This window comes from Aythya marila (assembly GCF_965140915.1).
Source record: "Aythya marila genome assembly, chromosome: 14".
NCBI lineage: Eukaryota > Metazoa > Chordata > Aves > Anseriformes > Anatidae > Aythya > Aythya marila.
Window position 1 is genome coordinate 1,488,427 of NC_139055.1, and position 19,071 is coordinate 1,507,497.

Below are 19,071 nucleotides of genomic sequence, written 5' to 3' on the forward strand. Positions count from 1 at the left end.
GGCACTACTTGTTTTCAAGTTTACACCTTTAAAAGGTAAACTGTGTGTTTCATAAGCATGATAGCAGTACACTCTCTTAAGTTTAGACGCATGTCTTGTACACACAGTTTCACAGGGAATGGTATATACTGCTGTTGAAATTAAACCCTGTTACACCTGTAATTTGTGTCACTAAACTTACATGAGCACTAAAAGAAGATTGCGGGGGACAGCGAGACAGAGATGATTGTCAGAATCTAATTTGCATTTGCATTTGAATGCACTTATAGTTTGATAAGGGTATGTGTCTATACTGCAAATGTACATATTTATGATTTAGCAGGAATAAACACAATGTTACAAAAGCAGACCAGAGAGTGGGCCAGCAACTAAGGTGTTTTAAAATAACTTTTTGTCCTGAATAGAATTTTTCTAAGTCCCACTTTTGGCTGTACAACTGATTTGAAGAGAAATCCAGTTCTTGCTTCCTGTGTGACGTTGTTTCTTAGTTCACATAGTAAAGCCAATAGACAATATTGAAGAAGGAAAAAACAACAGGGAAGAATATGCGTGACCATCTATCTATGGCATTTACATCAGTCAAGTCAGGGATGGTAATTTTCAGTTGAGATGCACGTCTCCGTAGCCTACTTTTCTTCTGTGCCACGTGCCGCTCCAGGGCATTGCGACCAAAGCTGTGTCTGGGTAAGCCAGCTTTCCGGTACTGGATGCTTGAAGTGTCATAGGCCAGCATCGTGCTCCTAGGGTCCCCAAGCCCCATCACAGCCTCAGAGGCAGCCATCTCATTTTTAATTTCAAGTGTGCTCAACAAAATATTTTCATGTGGATCCATCTGTAAGAAATAAGAAGGCAGATTTAACAAGGTAAGAAAAGAAGCCCATTCAATTGCAAATTGAAGCCATGCTGGCTACTCATTCTTTGGATGCCAGCCTGTCTGAAAGACTTTAATCATAGCTGTGGCTATATTTTTTGCCAATTATCTGTGAACTCAGGGAGCAATATGGCTGATATCATATAATGGAATAAATGTTATCTCTCTAGACCCTATATTTAGTCAGCAGAAGCAATACCTGCATGTGGTGTATATGCTCAGCTCCTGAAAGTGAGATTTTGCCACTGGGTAGAATATCTGGGGCTATTATTCTACTTAGTAGGGTTTATGGAGTAAAAGCAGGTGGAAAAGCCTTTGCTTTTTATTTGTTTGTTTTGTTTCTTTCAAATGAAAGGTTCTGCTCTGACAAGAACTTCAGGTATTTGCAAGGTGTCTGCCTCTATAAAAAGAGGTCTGGAGCATTGCACAGGAGGATGCACCTTTTCACTCCCCATATGCAGACAGGACTACTGTTTACATGGGGAAAGATTCTGGCATAGTGTAACCATCTGGAATAGTATAACTATCTCCACTCCCCAGTGCTAATGTGTTATGTAACTACAGTGTGCATGTTGTGGAGACCTGAACACTGGAATAGCAGATGGTTGCAATTTAGAGCAAGGAAAAACTCAGACATATAGTTCAGAGTGTAATCACATCAAATGTGCTTTGAACACTTGTTTCAATAAACAGTTTTGACTACTATATATATATAAATATTTAAGACAGTTCAGAGAGCAAATGTGAATGCAATTTTGAATATAAAATCTTAGAAATTTAAGATTTCAAATATGAACCAATTCCACTCTTGGTCAATCTGAAATAGATCTGAAATATAGTAGGAGAACTTCAAAATAAGTAATATATAGAAAACTAACATAAGGTCATTTAAGGAGTTCTAATTCTCCTCAGCCTCTCCTCCAAGCATATATTTTGAATTGTGAGTACAAAGCATAATTCAATAAAAATACTTTCAAACTCAATAATAGCTAGTGAGCAGCTAAATAACTACACTGACTTGAGTGATGGCAGTGCAGGTTATACTCCAGGCCAAATAAGAAGTGGAACTGTTCCAGAGCTCCTTTAGGAATAAGTCATCCATTTTAACCATTTATCATGTACATATTATATACTATGATTATTCTTGAAAGTGCACAAATTGTGACTTTTGTGGATTTCTAAACAGTAACATAGAATTAATTCTTTTGTAATATTTAAAAGCCAGCAGCCACCACCAGGCACCTCAGTGTGCTACCTGATATAGCACAGTATTTGCCATTAGCTTAAAAAAAAAAAAAAAAAAAAGCTATGTCACTTCTTAATAGCATCCATTGCATAGTGGAAGATAGGTACTCACAAAAGTACTTTGGACCTACTGAAAACATTGCCATTTGGAGTGATTACATCTGTTCAAGTGATGCATGAAAATCAGCATCATTGAGATGCCAGATTTCCCTTCTATTTTTCTCAATTTTTGAGAGTTTGCACCCCTCTAGTTTCGTTATATTTTACTTTTAGATTAAATGTAATGACTCAGTGTGAAACAGCCAACATCACTTACTTTGCTTGCTTCCAATCACAACTATATGACATCTCTGAATTTTCTAGCTAGAGAAATCAGCATTTGCTTTTGAGAAGCACCAGAAAAAACAGGAAAGTTGGGCTGAAACTCACGAATTCCTTTAAGTACTTGATAATGAACACAGCAAGGAAATACTGTGTTCTAGCCAGGAAGATCATCAAATCAGTTCTCATATGCATGAAGCAGAATTAAGGCAAAAAGTGTATTCTGCTATTGTAATACGAACAAAAGCAAACATACAGAAAATTATCAAATAGATATATGAAACTTCACAAGAGGGTCTGCAATTATTTCCTTATAATGAGTACAGTTATTTAGAAATTTCTGAAGAGATTTCTGGAGACAAAATTGGCTGTCATAAGACTGAAAATAAAAACAACTGTAAGATCTCAAGAATTTTTAAAAACAAACAGGTAAATTATCTTACAAGAGGGGTGCAAAGACATTTTGGAAACTACATTGTTCATATTTTCACATATCCTTACAAAGACAAAATAAATTTTAGTTCCAATGACATAAGGGGAAATTTGACATAACATTTACTAATACAAGGGCTTTACCCCAGAGCCTAGAGCTTGGGTTATTTTCACCTATGTGTTGTGTATTCTAAGACACTATCTTTGGAAAGATGTCAGTGCCAACAAATTTGTTCACCTCTTAAATATTCTTAGTCTGAATATACTCTAAAAATTTTATCCTTTTGATCTGCAATGATATTAGAAATTTGAGTGCTCTTTACATACTCATACACTTTGCTATGGAACACAAATATAACAAAAGTTATTTTAGTCTACCAGAGTTTAAAATAGACAGTGTACAGCTGTTATCATTCCCTCAGTTAACTTTTTGCTTTGATTCATTTGACTTTGGATTTTATATTAAAATCAATGAAGTAAGAAATTTACTGAATATATGTTGCTAACACAGAAAATTGCTGCATATATCTGGCAATCTTTGGCAGTAGTTAGCAATATTAGTGATGGTGGGCAGAAAGAACATCCAGCAATATTCTAGACTATCTTCTAGGGCAAAGTGTCTTCTTCTGCACATACCACACTGATATAGGAGTTGGAACAAAGCATTTCTCAATATTCCAAGAATTTCTCATAAGAAATAATTCAAAGTAAAGTAAAAATTAGTGATGGGTGAACCTTCAAGTGTTAGAATAGACAGGTAAGCACCACAAAGTTCAGGTGCTTCTCCAGCACAAATCTGAATTTCCTGCACCCATTACAGTGGATTGACAGTTACAAGAACTGAATTTTTCATAGTATTTTGAAGAATTCCAATCCAGTTCCAATCTAGAAGTACAAGTAAATGAGTAAATATGAAAATAAATGAAACAGCAACAATAGAACAAAATTAACCCGACTTTTCAACCTCTGACAAAAGGTTCCTCAGTAGATTAGAGAGAGCTGGAAGTGTTATTTTCACCAAGCAGGTTCGCCCAACTCTAATAAAACATGCTTCACAATTAAGGGAAGTGTGAGACAGAATGTTAATGATTTACATTTATTGTACACACCACCACCCATTCAAAAGGATCCCAAAGCGCTTTACAAGCATTAGAAAGTAGAACCACTTCCCACTGAAGTGCAATCACCTCTGAGGTGAAGTGCTGAACAATACACTATATTTTAGTCAAAGAAATGGAGAATGCTGTAGCCAATTAAAACTATGGGGTGGGTGAGTAGTGGTGGGGAATGTTAGGTAAGCAGAACAGTTACATAAATTGATATTTGGCCGGATGCTTGGGGCTGAGATGACCACTCTATAAAAAAAAAGTGCCATGGGATCTTTAATGACCATAAGTGGTCAGGACCTGAATCTTAAGTCTCTGAGGATAAAAGCAGAAAACAATGAAAGATACCTTTGTTGAATACATTTCTGGACAATGATATGTGCCAATTATTCTTCTGTCCTGTAAGTTAATAAAATCAAGACCAGTTTCCTTAGAGATAAGGCAGCTATTATCTTTCATTTAAAATTAAAGCACTCTAGGGTATTAATAGGACAACTAATTAGAAGATACAGGGACCTCTAAGCCAACAATTATCATAGGTATATTCTGGCTTCAGAGGTGCCATTACTGCCTTGCCCTGGTACTCAAGGTAACATAACTTTGTGATGTAAATGTATTTTTTCCAACTGGTCACTGTGACCAAGGAAGATATGATGATATGAAAACAACTGTTAAAATTATTCTGCGGGAAAAATAAGTGTAAAAGTGATTTAAAAAGAAGGTGGCAGAAGGTTAGAAAGCTCTCTCGGTGCTGAAGGATTGTTCAACCATACAACTAGACTCTTTATGGTGAACAGGAGAATTCAAACAATGGAAAAACTCCCAGGGGCAAGGAACAAAGGGAGGATGTGAAGATGAAGAAAAAGCAGCAGAAAGGGCCATGAAAATAAAAAAGGTGAATGTGGAAGTGAATGAGAAATGACTAGAGCTCAGCAACCATGCAAGAGGGTGTTTGTTTTTTCTTAAAATCAATCTTAAAGGTGGATGACAAAATATATGATATAAATGATATTCACTTATAGGTCCAGGTCAACCAGTGAAAAAGCTGACTCTGGAGCCTAGAAAGTGGCCATGACATTTTGATGGCCTCAAAGAGAATAGAGGAAAGTGTAGAAATGTTACCATTATATATTCTTCCTGCTATCTAGACATTCCAAAATGATGGCTATCTTGAGGAAATCCTCTTATGCTAATATATTAGCAACTGCAAAATACAAGGAAATTACAACTCTCACAATCATACATGCAGGCAGACATATGTACATTAGGAATCCTCCAACGATGACCACATCTCTGAAACTAGTAACATCTAGTAAACCAGCATCTTGGTGATTAAACTTTGCTGTTATGCCAAACAATTCAATAGTAGGAGGTAAATTCATACTCATGAATTGAAAAGATATAGTATTGTCCCTTTTTGCTTTCTCATATTCTATTATTTTTCCCCTGTAAGGTAATCTTCAATTACAGGCAGGTACTGATAGCTCACTTTATGGCAGGATGGCACAAATACCATCGATGAAACACTCGGCAGGACTGAAATTTCCAACTGAAAAACTTTATGAACCAAAACATTTGTAAATTCCATAGAAATAGTTGTTTGATAAGTAAGGCTGCCATTAACTAAAAGAAATTATGGTAAGCTAAACCAAGAATGGAGAACAGGAGTCGCTGGTCTGCTACAAAGTTAACACTACAGATTAGGTTTCAGCATTTATAGGTCCTGTGAACCAACATTCTTAAGAAGTGAAAACACAGAAATAAATATCCCTGTAGCAATGAAACTCAATGTGGCATGCCTAGATATATAATTTAATTTGTTAGAGATAAAACTCTTAGTGTTACCCATAGTATACTTTCCCACCTCTTTGTTACTGAACTTTACTTAGAAAACCAGTAACAACCCATTCCTGACTAATCTTAGTAGCTCTAGGAATATTAGGTGACAGTGCAAAACACTCTTTACATGTAATAGGGATCTCCCACTTCATCAGTAAGGATTGCTTTATTGTTCAGGAACCACTGATCTCTGGGGATAGTACTGACTACTCAAGGTAACACATAGAAGGTTTTATATAAGATGCTGCAAGTTTCACTCTGGAAGAAAAAAGAAAAAATGATTTTCAAATGGCACCTACCTACAGCTGTACAGACAATTCTACTGAGACAAAGCTATATCAACTAATAAAGCACAAATGCCTAATATTTTAAAACATCTATATGTGAAACAATGCCCCTAAGAATGTAACTAACACTGTATTTCCATTGTCTGTATAAGATGAAAATCATTGCCAGCATTGTAGTAACTGTTTATGAAACCACATTGGGATACATTGACTCAGTTTGTGTTATACACCTAAGACATGAGTCAGGCTGTAAAGTATGCAGTTAGAGGACAGTAAAAATAAGTTCACAGTATCACAGTATCACAAGTTGACTTATAATTTTGGATTACTTTATTTCATTTCAGATCAGAAAATCCAGAAAAACTCTCCAAATTCAGTTGTGATTTTCTTTTGGCTCTTGAGCTTCTCAAAGCCTAAAAATCGAAGAAAAAAAAAAAAAAAAGGCAAGCCAATAAGAAATAAAGAAAAAAAAATCAGAAAAAAATGTGAGATCTGGACACAGAGCTTTAAACACTTTTCTAATTCCTTGTAATTCAGCTTCTAAGCATCTATTTTTACCCCACAACATATGTGAATATCTTGATCATTATCATTAGTAACACATCGGTAAATCAGTCGTTAAGCATTGTTGAACTCTGGAGTAATGGTTGAAAACATATGCGTTCTTTTGGCACCTATTACTTACATACAAGATTCCATACTTAAGACATTCTAGAATAAGTGCATAAATAATATTAAAAAGGGTGAACTATCTTTGACTTGAAACTGGAATAAAAATCATGTCATAGGAACTTGTGCAAACTACTGCATGGAATCTAACATTCTGAACCAAAATCCAGCAAGCTAAATATACAAAACCAGGGGGAAGATGGGGAGAAACAGGACAATGGCCCTTATTTCTGTCCTGAGGCCTGAAGCTTACACCAACATCTTGTGAAATATTACAAAAACAAAACAAAACAAAACATTTCTGTTCTGCTTTTTTTTTTTTCTTTTCCTTGAATAAAGTGGGCTAAAGCACCTTAGCCAATCAAGAAAGAAAAATGTAAAGTACACTGTAATCTACAGAAATATATACAGAAATACAGAAATGCATCTTCTTCCATCTCACCTTTGACCAAGATAATTCAGTACAATGCAATCTCTAATATAAAGTGGAAGGAATAAATTGCTTAAGGTCTTGATCTTGCACATAAAATTTCCATTCCAGTATAGAAAATATAGTATACCATAAATAGTAAACAAGTATGTAAATCAGGAATGGAGCTTGTGACTTTCTTTAAGTGGATACATTAATTTAATGGGACTTAAACACATACTTAGGTTAGTCATGCTTTCAAGTGATTTCCTGACCTGTGAATAAGACTGTCACTTTTAATCCAAAGCCACAAATTGTTTCCTTCTCCTGTGTATATGCACTGCTTTATTTTAGTCTACAAGAATACGTTACAATGGTGGATCTAAATACTAGTTATGATGAATTCTAGCTGGTAAGTTTTTTTCATTTGAATAAAGTTTGTATTGATGATATTTAAAGGTAGTTGCCCTCTCTTCTGGAAGCTTTAGGTACAGATTTCTTTTTTTGTCCTTGAGACTGCAAAACAATCATTCAGATCAATGTCTTGAGTAAGTGACTGCATTTTAAAAATTTAACCTTTCCACACACACACAAACAAACAAACAAACAAACAAAACAAACAAAATAAATAATAATAATAATAATAAAAAAAAAAAAACACAATTCTTCTACAGTAAAGTGAAAAAAAATTTCTAGGATAAAAGTTGCAAAAATTAAAAATGAATCTTTCTGAACCACCTGAGAGTATGTATTTCTACAAGGCCAACTCTATAAACACTAAAATGGAAGAAAATTAATCTTGAACCAGAAATAAACATAAAGAAAGTGATTTAAGTAGAACTGGACTTTTTGAAATTTCAACTTCAATTTTCAACCATATTTCTTTACTACTGAAACATTAAGAAGGAAGCAAAGGTAGGATATTTAGAATAGAAATCTCCTGGAGTACCGATTAATGACAGTCATACCTTTTCACCAAGAAACAAGGAATTAGGCAGCTCTCATTCTTATTAATACTTCTCTAACAATATAAATTGTTAAAGTGTCACCAAAGTTACATGTATGCATTTAACTCTCTTCAAGATCCTATAAATGAAAAACAAACCTGCAAGAGCATTCGAGCATTTTCTTTCTGTAGTAGTTTCCATTTCCTCTATGCCCATAAACCAAGTTTCCTATTATGCTGTCTTGCAAAATATACTTTAACTAGCTAGAATATATAGAGCTAGCACCAGAAATCTACTACAGAAACACAGTAAAATTTCTTCGATATATGTAGAAAAGCTTCATGAAAGATGAAAAATACATGAAACATTTGATTATCGTTACAACTGGCAAAATTTCCAAGGTATAATTTGAATATAATTATGGTTCTGATATATGAACTAGGCAGTAAAAATAAGGTTGATAAAGTAGCTTTTCTAGAACAGACTTTTATAAAATCCATAGATGCTACTTTTCTTGCTTAAAGTCAAATACAACATGGAAAGCACTACACATCATGCATTTGTCATAAAGGTCGGTGGGCTGTATGGCAGTCTACCAATGTTTCATTCTCCTGAAACTTCCATCTATTTGCCTACAGACTTAGGCTTGTGATTTTGTAGAAGAACACCACCATGATTCATGGGCTCAGCCCAAAAAGTAACATGGTCAAAGGCAGTAGAACATACAAGGAAAGATTTCAGGAGCAGTAACAAATGTCAGACAAAACAGTAGAGAGAAATTCAATTGTGGTGAATTTGACTCAGGAAATTCCTGAGATTTTTTATGGAAAAAAACAGTGTCACATTTTCAGTGTGGGGAAAATGAAGATGAATTTCCAATTTTTGACACTATATTTTCAAATTAAAAAAAATCTAGAAATGTACTTATGATCATGTTCAGGGCTGATATAGAAGCCTGAAACACTGCCAGTTTAACAGCTATAGATTTTGCAAGGCTCAGAGGACTGGTTCTGACAATATTAAAAAGAACAGTACTTAAAATAATCAGAAAATCTGAATTTGTTGACAGAATTAGAATATTCCTGCATGATTCACTTGCATGCTGATAGTCTGATGTTTTGGGGAGAATCTAATGTTTTGTCACTCATTTAGAAATGAGTGACAAGAATGAAAAAAACTTTGTTGACACGAAATGCTTAGTCATTTCAGATTTGTTTCTAGGTAAATTTCTGTATATTCACTATATACCAATATTGTGTATCATGCAAATTATACAGCAATATTATGCACCTTTGCAAATTTTGTATTGTACTTAATTTGTATTCGTGTATGAATTAATCTTAGAGAAAACAAACAAAATTAATTAGTCTTCTTCCTGTCATTTTAGTGTTCTTATGTGCTTATACATTAAAATTGTCTTGAGTTTGATTAGTTAAAAATGTTATAGTTTTATAGTAACATATATACACATACAAAATATACACATTTGAATTGTAGGAAAATTTCAGAGAACATTTAAAATTAAGAAAAAATGACACCCTCCCCCCCCCCCCCAATGTTTGGAGACCAAATCTAGATGTATTTTTATGTTGCAAATGATATATGCCTCATACACATACATACGAAAAGGAAGAAGAAATATAAGTTGAAGAATACTCCTCCCCACGTAAACCCTCTTCTAATGATAACTATATAGAACTGGCTTTGGATCTTCTCCTCCAGATATATTATCACGTACTTTAATAAAACCCTCATGTAACAATTGAAACTTATGTAAAGACGCTTTTCCTATCCCAAATTACTATATCTTTTTGAAGCATAAAACCCTAGAAATCCATCTAGCAGAAAGTAAGCTAAAATCTTCGGTTTCAGAAGACTTTCTTTTAAAGTTACCTGCAGAAACCTTTGAATAGTCAAATAAATAGTCAAAAAAAAAAAAAAAAAAAAAGCCAGAAAACATTACCCTAAAATAATCATGCTGCTTTAGGCAGTATGACCTTTACTGTTACGTCCCTCAAGACAGCCCAAAAGTGTTAAATTTCTGACAGCTAAATTAACAGAAAGCTGAGTTCATCTTGAGGATAAAAGCAAGAATAGGTAAGCAAGGCTTTCCGTAAAATGCATTAAGTTCAGGGAGAAGACTTAAATTTTTTGGTTGGGGAAGAAAACTAAATTTCGGCCTCTCATACCTCTAGAAAGAGCAATGGAGACATACAAAAAATAATAATAATAAATTCTCTCTATATATATACACACACAGTTCTATGTTTTAGTATCTCGCATCATTACGGAGTGATTTTTAAACCTAGTATCTAAAGAGTACGAAAGATATATTCATATATATACACATTTGTATATATACATACATGTATATATTTTAACTTTACGCACAATCTTACCAGTCTCCTAAACCTTTTCCTGAGTTAGATAAAGAAAATAATACCCCATGTCTATCTTTCTCCATATGCAGGATTCTGAGAAAGCAGCTAGTACCCAATGAATGAGTAGCAAATTGAATTTACAGAAAACTGTAGGTCTTTGTAGCCCAGAATTACTATTTTTTAAATTTAACATACATATATGCAATACACTCCCTAGCACCCTTTATAAATAATATTTATAAAGAAATATAATAATTTGCATAGGTCTGTATGCATGCCCCATTCATATAGTACATGAGTAATATATTGCTATGACTAGTGTTCAGCATGTTATTTCTAGGTTGCATGGGCTATTCTGCTCATTAACCTTGCTCTGTCTTGATCTTCATGTAAGGCATGCAGTGTCTTTGTGGCAAGGTGATTGGATGGTTTCTCCCCAAAGGAATTAGAACATTTCTACTGTTGAAAAAAAACACGCTATTTTTGAGGAGGATGTGTTTTTGAAATATTGGGAAAAAAAATCTTTAAGATGCGTTCTACCACAAATATATATATTTTTTATATATTGTTGATCATGCAGCTTAAAGTGTAATAATAAAAATAAAGTGTAATAATAAAAGGTAAGGCATCGTAATTAACAGTTACAGATTGACTACAAATGGGCAAAAATTACAGAAGAGGAATTTGAAATATCTATCTTTCTTACTAGTTCAGGATTGTATCATTCTATTTATAAACAATTCTGATATGAATTTTAGATTCTGAATTTAGATTTTAGCCTGAAATTGATTTCCCCTAAATTAGACAACAACAAATTGTTGTTTGCTAAAAGAAACTAAAGAGATGATCACTCCAGTCAGTATAAATAAAGCAAAGGTAGCAGGGTTTGACAGACACTTCCTACATTACAGTAATATTTTTACCACTTAGTGTACTTACGATCCAGTGATCTCAAGATTCATCAACACAACCAGGTAACATCCCCTAGCACACAGCATTTAGTACAATCTTTATAATGAGTTATGAATTTTATTTTTTTTTAACTAGGAATTGGCTGACTCAGGGCCATTCAATTAAACCTTGTGAAACTCTTCAGAACTGATCTGCTTTGGGAAACCAATTCCCCAGATTAACTAGCCAGACATCTCTTATAGATTGTAGCTTAGTACATTTCTTCTACTTCACTATATATATATATATATTTTTTGGTTGTTTGTTTTTGTGAAGCAATGCTTTTATTCACCTGCAATCTGAAATAATAATATAAATTGTATTAATAGATTCTTTTTTTTTTTTCTTAACCAAAAGTGTATTTAATTCAGGGTCACTGGTGGATGCCAGGTTTGTAGATGAGCTACATAAGCAAAGAGAATAATGTGCTTTCAACAAATGGATTGTACAGGCACTGTTCTTATATTAATTAAACATGGCATTCAAAGGAGTGCAGCTGCAGAAAGAAACCCTCATGCAGTCGACTTGACCTTTATTCAGATGTCATGTTGAATATCACTACAGTTCACGGAAATAAATCACCTTCTGACTGCTTCTGCAAACTGCTGTAGGCTAAAACTGGAACTGCCTCAAATTTTACTCCTATCATACCCCCTGTTTCAACAGCACATGCAGAGGCTGGCTGAGCACTCTGCATTGCTGGTTGTTTTGTTTGCAGTAATTCATTGATAATGCAAGAATGTAAATTGAGGAGAAACGCTGAGCTTTTATAATCCCTGCCTACTTTCACTCCATGTCATTCAATAAACTTCGGTGTAAGTCCCTCTGTCCCTGGCTCAAGAATCAGTCCTCGTGCAGTTTTATGTGTCCTTCAAACAAAAGAAAGACTCTCCTTGGAAAAAAAAAGAAAACTACCACTGAAATCTGGACAGTGGAAGAACTATCTCAAGTGATACAGAACAGTGAGGATATAAGATTTTAAACTGAAATTTTAAGAGCTTTATGTTGCTACGGTGTTTTAATATCATGTAGAATTCATTAAGTGAGTTAATGATTTAAGATCCCTATGTTATACATAGGGATCTTAAAATTCTTTTTTTTTTTTCTTTTTTTTTTTTTTCCCTATGCTCACAAAGACTAGAAGCATCTCTCCTGCTTTTGGTATAAGGCATAGTTGTATGTAATAAACAACAATTATTTTAAAGTACCTTTGCAATAGTTCCTCCTCCTCATCAGAAGTGCATTTACACACTATTTTCAGAGAGAAATGAACAAATATATGTATTTCCATGAACTGAAAAGGATGCAGGGATGCCAGAATGGAAATATCAGAGAAAAATCAGAGTGGAAATAAAAGCATTAGCCAAGGCTAAATTAATGAATGTTGCTTTGGAGTAGGATATATTATCTCAGGCTTGGGCTCTGTTAATGCATCTTTACACCACAGTCTGAAAACTGAGGAGAGTGACCTTGTGCATTTGCAGTGTACCAAAAGCTATCACAAGTTAGCCTGTAAAGGCCCACATGTATATGTATCTGTGCATTCTCACTGGCTAACATTAATGCAGTCATTCCTCTAATTCTGCCCCTTTTTTTAAAAAAAAAAAAAGACACATGTATGGATATGGCAGTAAAAAAAAAAAAAAAAAAAAAAAAAAGAAGAAGAAAAAAACCCCACAGACTCTTCCATTTATTCATTGGTAAAGAAAGCTAGGAGGCTGTCATGATGTCATGAGAGAAAAGCTAAGGTGGCACAGCAGTACCTGAGCTCACTCTATGCCATTACAAAGCATGCTACTGTAATGGGTGGCACTGCAGACACAATGAAGCAGAGTGTTCTGTCTTTGGGTTAGAACAGCCCATACCATGCCAGTCAATCTAATAATGGGCACTCGGAGAAGAAGGATGCATGTCCTAGACCATACAATGGCCAGAGACCATCTACCCCCAACCTGCCCAACTCCATAGGTGTAAGAATTAGGTGTGATCACTTACAAAACAGGTTATTGCATACTCTTGTTTGTCTTAAACTCTGATAATGCAGTGGAGTCCTTTGAAAATGAAAGCTCTAAGGACAAGTTTTCTGGTTAAACTTTGTCTAACTCTTCCTTGGTCAAGGAGGTGTAGGGAAAAACTCAATTAGCAGTTGACACAAAATGGAGGGAAAGAAAATTACCATGTTAAGTGCAGCTGAGGGGCAGGTTAGGCTTTTATTTGCTTTGTTCTTGCCATCTCCTTTAGCAACTGTGTGCTAATTTGGATATAAAAACAGTGGGTCAGGAGGGCAATGAATTGCCAAGATACCTATATTTGCTTAAATCTTCTTAGCTGCCTAAGCCCCACATTCATTCTTCTAGAGAACATTTCTATTGTTATTCAAATCTATTAATATCCAGTTTAATCTCATTATCATATTTAAGTTCCATGTTCTCTACATGGTACCCGAATTTCTGACAGAAAAAGGTCTGACAATTAGTCTGACAATTTCTGTTGGTCGTGACTTGGCATTGTGTTAACAGCAACACACTGCAACTCTCAGGCATACTGACTGAATACCTTACGTAAGAGACTACTGAGTAAAGAATTACTCATAGTTTCAAAAATACATGCAGTATATTCTTAAGAAAGTCTTTGTGTCCAGAAAAAAACACAAGCAAACAAATACCTCAACAGCTTATTTAAACTTGTAGAGGCTAGCAATATCAGAACCCATAATTCTATGATTTTATGTCAGCGACATTTATTTAAAAAAACGCTAAAAAAATATGAACAGTTTAATGAAGTGTTGCACAATATGCTGACACACTCCCCCTCTCCCCCCCCTCCTTTTTTTTCCAGAGGGAAATTTCTTTATTAAAGCTTACAAAAACAATAATGTGATTGCAACATCAGAGGTAGAATTTTATTTACATGACTTATGTCATCACATACTTCAGGTATATAGCCTATACACTTGCAGCTTCTCTTTGCTTCAAGCTAGGTTGGTAACTTCAAGGTTTCAATTATTACTGTAGTGTGAACATTGTGATCTATCTACATTATGCAGAATTTTTCTGTGAATGCAAATCAAATTACTTTGAATCAAAATAATAAATAAATTTTATATAAGAAATGTTAATTTACAATAGCCACTTAATTTTTCTAAACATAGCTGACCTAACTGTACAGAATAAATATGATTTTGTAATAATTTAAACACAGCCTGTATAACACACTTACACAAATGGTAAGCATAGGACTAGAAATGAAAGGCAAAATGCACCTAATGTTAACACATCTTATGATAACACATCTATTAGGTTATATATCTAAATTAAGAAAAAAAAAAAAGAAACCAACTTACCAAACAAACCAAACCAACCAACCAAACAAACAAACAAAAACAACCAACCAAAAAAAAACCAAAACAACAAAACCAACAAATTCAAATACTCTGTCCTGTTTCTAGTTAATATCTAGTAAGGAAAACACACACATGTCCAAAAAAAGACCGACAAGATGTTCTATGTGGAGATGGATCTGTAGCCTTTCTTTTTACAAGAGCCTTGATGAAGGAACTGATACCAATACTCACAGCCAGCACCATTTCTCTGCTGCCTGACACTCTTCCAGTCTGTTGTTTTGGAAGAGGACGGCATACAGCTGCTTTTCCATTCTAATCACCCCTTTTCAAATGTACAGCTGGTAAGACCCAAGAAGTGCTTCTTTACAGAGGAAGAGGCCATAAATCAGCCTTTCATTCAGCCCAGTATGTTTACCATGTTGTTCTTTAAGATGACAGTTCTGGTTTCCATTAAAATACTAGATAGCTGTAGTGAATGTTTTCTGATTTATCTAGAATAACAAATATACAAATATCACTGATATTGAAGAACATTTTCACCTTCCTTACACCTCCAGAGAAGGTAATATATTTAGTAATCTGAATTAAATGAGCAACTGTGGAGAAAACAGCAATGAATCCAAAAGACATAACAATAAGTAGCAGGTTGAATGGGAATTTAATAACACAGGAAAATATACTGGAAACCTGACAGGCAGTCAAACTGTAAATCTCATGCAACACAAAGAGAAGATGCAATGGACACATCACAGTGATCACCAAGCCCATTCAAACCACAGTTCCGGGATGGAAACAACCAAGCTAAAATTAGTGGATCAACAATGCAAGAGAAAACACCAAAATTAATGAAAAACTAATTTGGCTATTGGATACCTGAAGAAATTTTTGGGGAATAAATCAGTACTGAGAAAACGCACCAAGTTAACTGTTTGAACTACAAGAAAAGAAATTAGTTATATTAAAATGGCTGTTGTACCAAGTTTACACTGAGATCCTGGCTAGGCTAATCATCTTGAAAATGAAATCAGGCTTCATAAAGGAGAAAACTAGGAGGGCTGTATCACAGTTATTTGTTTAACAGATGGAAGTTATGGAATTCACTGAAGCCTTTGACACATGATCTTAAAAACTGAGGGTAAAATAAGACACAGGTGTGTGTACAATTGCCCACAGGAATAGTCAAATGAATTACATTTATGAAGCCAGAGGTTATAATTTGCTCTCCCCCCCAACCCAACCCAACCCCAATATGTATATATGTATATGTTAATCATGGGAAAGAACCACGAGAGAATGAAACAGATTAGTGCACTGAGCCTAAACAAAAGTTGGCACAAAATGTGACTACAGAGGATCAAAAGAATACAGACTCCTGTCAACATTCCTATAAAAAATAGAAAAGTCCATAGAATAAAATTTGTGAATGAAGTATCACAGAATAAAATAAAGTAGTTAATGGGATAGAGTATATATATATACCATAGTTCACAACACATTATATCTTCAACAGCAGAAATGCCACACTCCCTGTTCATCCACCCTTCCATATGTGTTTGCAGTATTATGCCCTTCAGAACAGAAAAGATTCCTAAATCAGAGACTATAGAGATAATAAAGGCATTGAAGAAATAAGGGAAGATACGAGGACATGCTTGGAAAAGAGATGTGAGGAGAAATGCCATCTCCAACAATGGAAGGATGTCTAGAGTAAGAAGAAAGACAATGTAAGATAATTTACCTGTAAGGAATGTGACTGTTTACAGAGAGAACAATTAGCCTTGACAAAGGCAAAAGATGATGAGAGTTAGACTAAAGGAATAAACTGCTGAAAACAGCTCGAGAAGTTTCAAGAGTGGAATGATTACACACACAGCCATTTCAACATGAAATCATGGCAAAGAAAACTGAGCATGTGAGATTTAATGAGTCTGTGACAGCATATCTAGGGAGCATGAGTCTCCCTTGACTTTATGTCCTTTGAATTTATCAATGATTTTATTATTCACATTTTAGAATGCAAGAAGAAAACCAAGATATAGCTCTAATCTCTTCTCTGCTTTTCCACTCCATATCCCAATCAGAGCCAATCTTTGAAAGTAAAAGAGTATATAAATTCACAATCTTCTATTACATGACATTTCAAAACAACAACAATAAACCCACAACCAACCAAAAACAAACAAGCAAACAAAATAAACCAAAAAACACCACCAAAAGAAACCCACAAAACCAAACTCACCACATTTGGCATATGACATTCAATCTAAAATTTAAAGAAATATTTGGCCACAGTTCCATCTGGAATAGCCCAGGAGAAGCTCTGAAGCCAGCCTGATGGTGTGTGCTCATATAGAAAAAATATGGCATTCTCTTTCTGAGTCACCAAATCTCCAAGGGATTACTTGGGATTTAGCCGATACCTCAGACATGGAAGAGCAGATTCTGTTTTGCTCCTCTGCTAGTTTGTAGACTCTGTGGTATTTTCTGAATAACACTGAACAAAAAAATGAGAAGCTACCAGTGCCTTTACCTGTCCTAGAACCTTTCTATACCAGAGAATTTAACAGCATAAAGGGCATAGGTATTAACTGGTGCCCATGATTTTGCAAGTATTTGTGGATGGAAGAACTAATGGACACTTCTCTTATGACCAGCGTTTGCTATTCAGACAAATTCTAAGATGCTGTTACAAGAATTGTTGTTAGAAGATGAAGAAATTTATTATAGATTTGCTGATGTATACTGTATAAACAAAGATGCTGCACTGCAAGCAGCAGTTCCAATAACTATTCACCTGCCTTATTTACAATGTCTATATGCAGTAACAGAGCTGCATAGAAGTGTTCATCCTCATCATTTCAAGGTTTATTGCTACTGCTATTATTTTTTTCCTCATGTTGTATCCAAAGACACAAGCATAATTTCATAATATTCCATGTACTGATATTTGAGGAATCTAGTAATATCACCAAAAAATACTTGTAGTTCATAGTCCTTCAGTGTTGGATCCTAATTAGACAGAGTGCTCATTAAGGCTCATTAAGACACACTTCTGGTTCTTGTGCATGAAAATATTACACAATATAATAAAATAATATACAATATCTGTCCCCCTTTCAGGAAGAAAATTAGGTCCATTAAATACAAACCTTTTTTCTTGTTGATGATCAGAGAGAAAGAGCAACTGTCAGCTCCTCTCCTCCTCCCCAAAGCTCTCTATGTGCAGCAGGACAAAGTTCTCAAATTACTGTTCTTTTTTCCTCTCCTATTTGGTTCCCTGTCTGTTGCTTAAGGGATTGCAAACTTGATCATCAGATCAAGGTGTGATTGGGATCCCAGAGCAGAACTGCCACAGATTATGAACTGCACTGGCCTGGTAAAGCTAAAGGTTCAATTTCAAAAATGTAAGTACTGTAAAGTTTTCCCCAGTGTACTCCATGTTAATGCTGTGAGCTAATGAATTTCTGCAACAGACATTCAAAAGGACTAGTTAGTGCTTTCAAATTCTAGTTCATGATTAGCGATTTGCCAATAGACTTTGATACTCTATTATATGAGAGAATATCAATATGATATCAAATATGATAGATCTATTGTATGATTAAGTATATAGAGAATCTCACATGCAAAACAGTAGAGGGGCTTGGAAGACATGCTAATATCTAAGAATCTTAAATTTCCACATGAAAGGCCTTAGGTAGATGCAGATAGAGACTCAGAAAATTATCTATGTTATCTATAGTTTCTTAGTTAATGGCTTTCATTATTTAAAGGGAACCTGATTATTAAAAAATAAAGTTGAAAAATGAAATAAAAGGCTATAAAAAAATGAAATACTTTTTATTACTTTATACATAAATGAAAAATAACCAATAGAATGAGAATTTATTTTGGATTTAAATAGTAATCATGAACACTGCAGAAGTAAAATGAGCAGTAAAATGAGTAAAATGAGCAATCTATGGTATCATACCATCAAAACTAACCTCTTCATTATGCATTTGCCCTCATTCATTAAAACATGTTTCTCTCAAATTAAAAGAAAAAAATAAATTATTGAATGAATGAGATCTCAGCCATGAAAATGTAATCCTGCATCTTAAAATACTATAAAACTATATACACCATAGGCTTTAAAACTGTAACTGTTTAATATTATAGATATGTGAGTTTTTGCAGTTCCATCTTCTGTCCATGGGCACTCTATGACAGCACAGAAATTCTGAACAAACATGAGAAATTTCACCACTAGAGCTGTATGAAACTTTTG

General features: G+C 34.5%; 1 protein-coding gene across 1 annotated transcript in view; it reads right to left on the minus strand.

The window, feature by feature from the left end:
- Positions 1 to 384: 384 nt before the first annotated feature.
- The window catches only part of GABRB2 (gamma-aminobutyric acid type A receptor subunit beta2), a 162,029-nt gene continuing 143,342 nt past the window's right edge, over positions 385 to 19,071 (minus strand). Inside the window, exons 10-11 of the mRNA XM_082771871.1 lie at positions 4,324 to 4,374; positions 385 to 832 (exon numbers count right to left, since the gene is read on the minus strand). Coding sequence (XP_082627997.1) covers positions 485 to 832; positions 4,324 to 4,374 — 399 coding nt within the window. The 3' untranslated portion in view covers positions 385 to 484. The remainder of the gene's footprint in view (positions 833 to 4,323; positions 4,375 to 19,071) is intronic.